The sequence below is a fragment of the Penaeus vannamei genome, chromosome 20 (assembly GCF_042767895.1).
Source record: "Penaeus vannamei isolate JL-2024 chromosome 20, ASM4276789v1, whole genome shotgun sequence".
NCBI classification, from domain to species: Eukaryota; Metazoa; Arthropoda; class Malacostraca; order Decapoda; family Penaeidae; genus Penaeus; species Penaeus vannamei.
In genome coordinates, this window is record NC_091568.1 from 19,428,706 (window position 1) to 19,433,435 (window position 4,730).

Genomic DNA, 4,730 nt, shown 5'->3' on the forward strand with positions numbered 1-4,730 from the left:
ATGTTATCTATGAAAAAGGTCTCTTTGCTATACCTTATAATCTTTATTTACATATGATATGCGCCAATCATCCCCTGGCTGAACCAAACGTGAAAATTCTGATTCTGGCATAAATGCAGTCCATCCATCTTCAAGTATTTGGTACATTGCTCGGTAGAAGAATGGATACTGGAGTAGAGGCTCCTCTGCAAAAAGCAAATTTTTATTATGAAAACAACATATTGATTAGAATAACCATATGGCAATAAACAAACTTTATATAAAAAATCATAAACGAGCATATTAAATATCACAGTCCAATTGTGATAACTGATAAACATCTTAGATGATAAGTTTAAAGTGAATGGGCTGTAACATACCAACACGTATAAGATCTTCTAATGTGTCAGCCACTTTGGCAAACTGATCTGCACCAATAACATCAAGCTGGAGTATTCTCAGATCTTTGCATTTGAGCCAAAGTGTCCCTCCTGTCATGCCCTGCTGTCTTCTCTCTACAGTATCAATGTTGCTATGGAGAAGCTGTTGAATGCAATTGGAGATTATAATGAAACAAAGTTTTGGGTTATAAACTAATTCACTGTTTGTGAGTAGATGACTAAATCAAATGCTTCTGTAAAACATACTCCACAAACCATAATAAACAAAAGAGCTTTTATCTTCATGTGGGTCATCACATTTGTTTGAAGCTATGAACAAATGATAGCCAAGTTCATGCTTTGTGTGATCAGCTAAAATACACTCAGAAAGTATTCAAGGAATGATGTACCATAAAACATGGCTCAAGCAAGAGAAGCAAATATAGTCAAAGATGAAATTTTTCTTAGTTTTTAATAAAGCCAAATACATAACATTAATTACCCATAATTCTTGGGGTTCTTTATCACAAGAAGATACAATGAGATGATGTCCTGTGATACACAAAGTTCCATCAAGCACTGGGTGATGAGGACGATGAAGCATAACACGATCGCATCGTGATATACGAATCAATTCTGCAAATTCCATTCTGCAAGAGAAAAGGATGATACAATTATCAGCTGAATAAAGCCCTATTCTTTTGTCTATCTCATCTGGCATATATTTCTAAATCATGCAAAATGAATATTGGCAAAATTAATATAGGATGTATTAAGTTTTCCAACTTCTGTAACCCTCACATTTTCTCCATGCATGACTGGAAGATCAATATTTACATAACATTAGTCCAGTGACTGTTGAGGAGCATGGTACTGATGTCAAACACGGGCTCTGAATTAAAATTCTTCTACTAAAGAATAAAGAATTTAAGATACTACCTTGCTTTTTAAAACATACATTTTCTTTTAAATTCAAATACCTATTTTCTTCTTCTTGCATATACTTCATAGTCATTATGATGTAGGCTAGCTACTTTACAGACATAATTTATAGTCTAAATGCTTATCATGTTTACCTATCATTTTGGTAATTTGTTTGATTCAATATCTAGAACAAGTAACACATAAGAAAACCTAATGTACATTTCATCCTGCCATATACTGATATATCAAATGAACAATATTAAGAGTAGGCACTTGGACATATTTTTCAAGTGTTCTAGATCACCTCAATTTAGGTTTTAATTAATTAACTCTTGAAGTGCTAAAAAATGATACCTCATATCAAAATCAGATCAGCAGTTGTGGAGTAAACACAATTTAAAGTTCTAATGAACGAGCTTCTTGTTAATTGGATAAAGCATTAGAAGTCTGTGAAATACTTGTCACAAAAATAAATGTTTTGTCATGCTTAACAAAATGCAAATAACTCTTTTGTTTGAGAAGTTGGACAGGAGAAATTTTGCATAGTTATCCTTGAGTACTTCAGAGTGAAATTCATGCCATAGTACGTTCTAATACAGATGCCTTTGACTTTGACCTTCAGGGTCAAACAGAGAAAACAGCAGCCATAGCAAACAGGTTTCTATCATGGCAGCTCCCATTGAAAGAGTGCAGAAAGAATGAGCATCAGGAAACTTACTAGAAATAAAGTTCAAACCCTAAAATACACATGCATATGTAATTCATGGCGTATCACAATATCTTGGGAGCACATTTTGTAGGGTAATTCTACCTACCAAATTCAAATTCTTTAAAAAACGAGGTGATTCGCGACATTCCTAACTGCAAAATGACAGCAGTTCCTGTGAGTTTTGAGCAGAGCTAGCTTCCACAAAACTGTATTTTCCTACAAAGGCAGTGCGATGGGAGAAAAAAATGAAGATGTCATAATAATGGCCGCAATCAACACTCGCAGAATAAGAATTGTCCAAGTGCCTACTGAAAGATAAAAATTAATGAAAAAGGACAATAGAAAATATTTCAATAAGAAATGTAGAGGCAGCAGTGTAAATCTCCAGGTCTCCCGAAGAAAGTAACAAATGTTGAAAAACAAAAACAGAGACAGGAGTAAGACAAGAATTTTGTTGCCAGGTCTTTTTTTTATGATTTAGAACATGGGCCTATTTTATTGTCTCTGGCATATCATGTCTATCTTTCCCCCCTTTGATCTTCAATCACCCCTTATGCTGACTCCCAATTTCTTAACAATGGTTACTAATTTTACTTTTCTTTTCTTCTTCTTTTAGGTGTGTGTGTATGTGCAGACTACGGCTGTCAATCAGTGGTTGATTTATGGTTTATATATGTTTTAGACTGCATTTTTCAATGCACATCTGATGGGACTAGACCATCATTTTTGCAGACGGATCTGTGGACGGATGATGAAACAAGTGCGCGGAAAGGTTAAAAGAATTTTATGCATGGATGATGGTTTAAAAAAGAACTAAGCATACATGGAAAGTTACCCGAAAACTACATTTGCGCAGACAGAATTTGACCAAACAATTTTTATGTAGGGAACGCATTCCCTGCGCAGACCAAACTCTACAGATAGCTTCTGCCATCTAAATTTGTCTAAATTCTCTTATTTTTCACATTTCAGAAATAAGGCTTACAAGTGTTTGCATGCATGACACAAAAAGACTGAAATTAGTAAACTAACAATATATTACCTCATGAATGGCCGCCTGACCATAATGACCTTGGGTCCCAACCCCCTCCATTCGTGAGTAGGGGGCAGTCGCCCCCATCACCCCCGTTTCCTGTGCCTATGATACGTGAAAGCATTGGTATTGTAACTGTTTACCAAGTGACTGCACCCACCTGGTTTACTCCAATCAACAACCTTGGGGGCATTCCTGAGAAACCACAAACAACGACATATGAACCAAAGTCCTTCCTAAATCAAGGATTTTGCCCCCAGAACCCCACCCAATCACTGTCCTTCCCTACTTGAGGCCCCCACATGATTGCCCTCTATCCTTTCGCCAGATTGAGAGGGAGACGAGATAGAGATAGCAAAATACAAAAAAAAGGCGAAAAATTAACATACATACAGACGGTTATATAACACTTAACAATGATGACAGTAATACACACACATTGGTGCAAACGTTATTCGCATTGTTTACGCAACTATTAGGATAATCTAAGTTTCCTAAAGAAGGTGAAACAGATTTAGAAATAGCGGGTCTGCCTTTGACAGCTTGACAGTCTCGACGCCTCTCAACCAACCTTCAAGCTTGTCCTAATATCGCTTCTCAAAATGCGAGGAAGAAGTAGAACCTGAAGCAGAACAGCGAGCCTGATCGAATTCCCTTTCCTTGAAAGGTTGACAGCCAGACGCCCACCTCCCAGGTCGAGCTCGAAGTCAACAGCTGATTATTGACAAGTGACAACAACACTCAGAGAATACGGGATTATTCACTTTATTTCGGCTTTCATGATTTTTATTGACATATATAAATATGGTATTTTAGAGTGAAAAGTTTATGGATACATATGAAACTGGAATGATGAATATAAAATATGTCGATATATCATTATGACGGAGGAAATATCAGAATCATATTTTTCAGACCGGAACGAGTGGAATAATATCTTTTATTATATTTAATATTGTACTGTGTACTTGAATATCAATCTAATTTGCCAGGAGCCAAGATGCTTTTATAATCAAGTAGGAGACATAAGCCTGAATTATGATCAAGACATTGTCAATTACTACTGACACAAATTATTTTTTCTTATATATTTATCAAGTTCTGAAAAATGTCACCTGGCACATAAAATCAATAATTTTGGAAAAAAATAATATACGAATAGTTAAAATGCTTGTAATTCCACAGACGCACACTGTGCACCAATGAAGAATTAATCGCTGTATCTTAACACTAAGAATATCTAGAGATATAATATATCATAAACTAAGAACTATATAAACTGTTTTTACATTCAGTTAAGGCTATGAAACGTCCTAGTTCCAGGAATATATCCGAGCCAAGAAAGCAAAAAATCTAATGACTCGAGAGATGAGAGAAGTAGCAACATTCTTTGGCCCGCGGTCTCTTCCCAGGCTCTCCCGCACCACCTGATAGTTGTGACTCACTCGCAGACGGACAGTGAACCTCGTCAACTTTTCTCAAAGCTTCACCATGAGTACAACACCAGGTAAGTAAACAGACGCCACGATCGCACATGCTCACCGGGGAAATGCCAGCTAAAGAAAGTGTAAAAGACATATAGGAAAGTTTGTATCAGGTTGTCAGAACGAAAGCATGAGTTGTGTGGAAGTTGAGCTGATGCAGGCACAGTACTGGGTAACTGTCACCGTAGTGGAGGCGGCGATCGCAGCCGTACAGGTGAATG

At 36.6% G+C, this 4,730-nt stretch overlaps 1 protein-coding gene across 1 annotated transcript; it reads right to left on the minus strand.

Moving 5' to 3' along the window:
• Window positions 1-33: 33 nt before the first annotated feature.
• On the minus strand, window positions 34-1,257 carry LOC138865332 (myotubularin-related protein 9-like; the record flags this gene model as incomplete). Its single annotated transcript, XM_070135675.1, is given in 4 exon segments — window positions 34-185; window positions 360-522; window positions 862-1,009; window positions 1,161-1,257. Coding segments are annotated over 4 exon segments (474 nt in total), but the record flags the coding sequence as incomplete, so codon positions are not given.
• Between the last annotated feature and the right edge of the window lie 3,473 nt (window positions 1,258-4,730).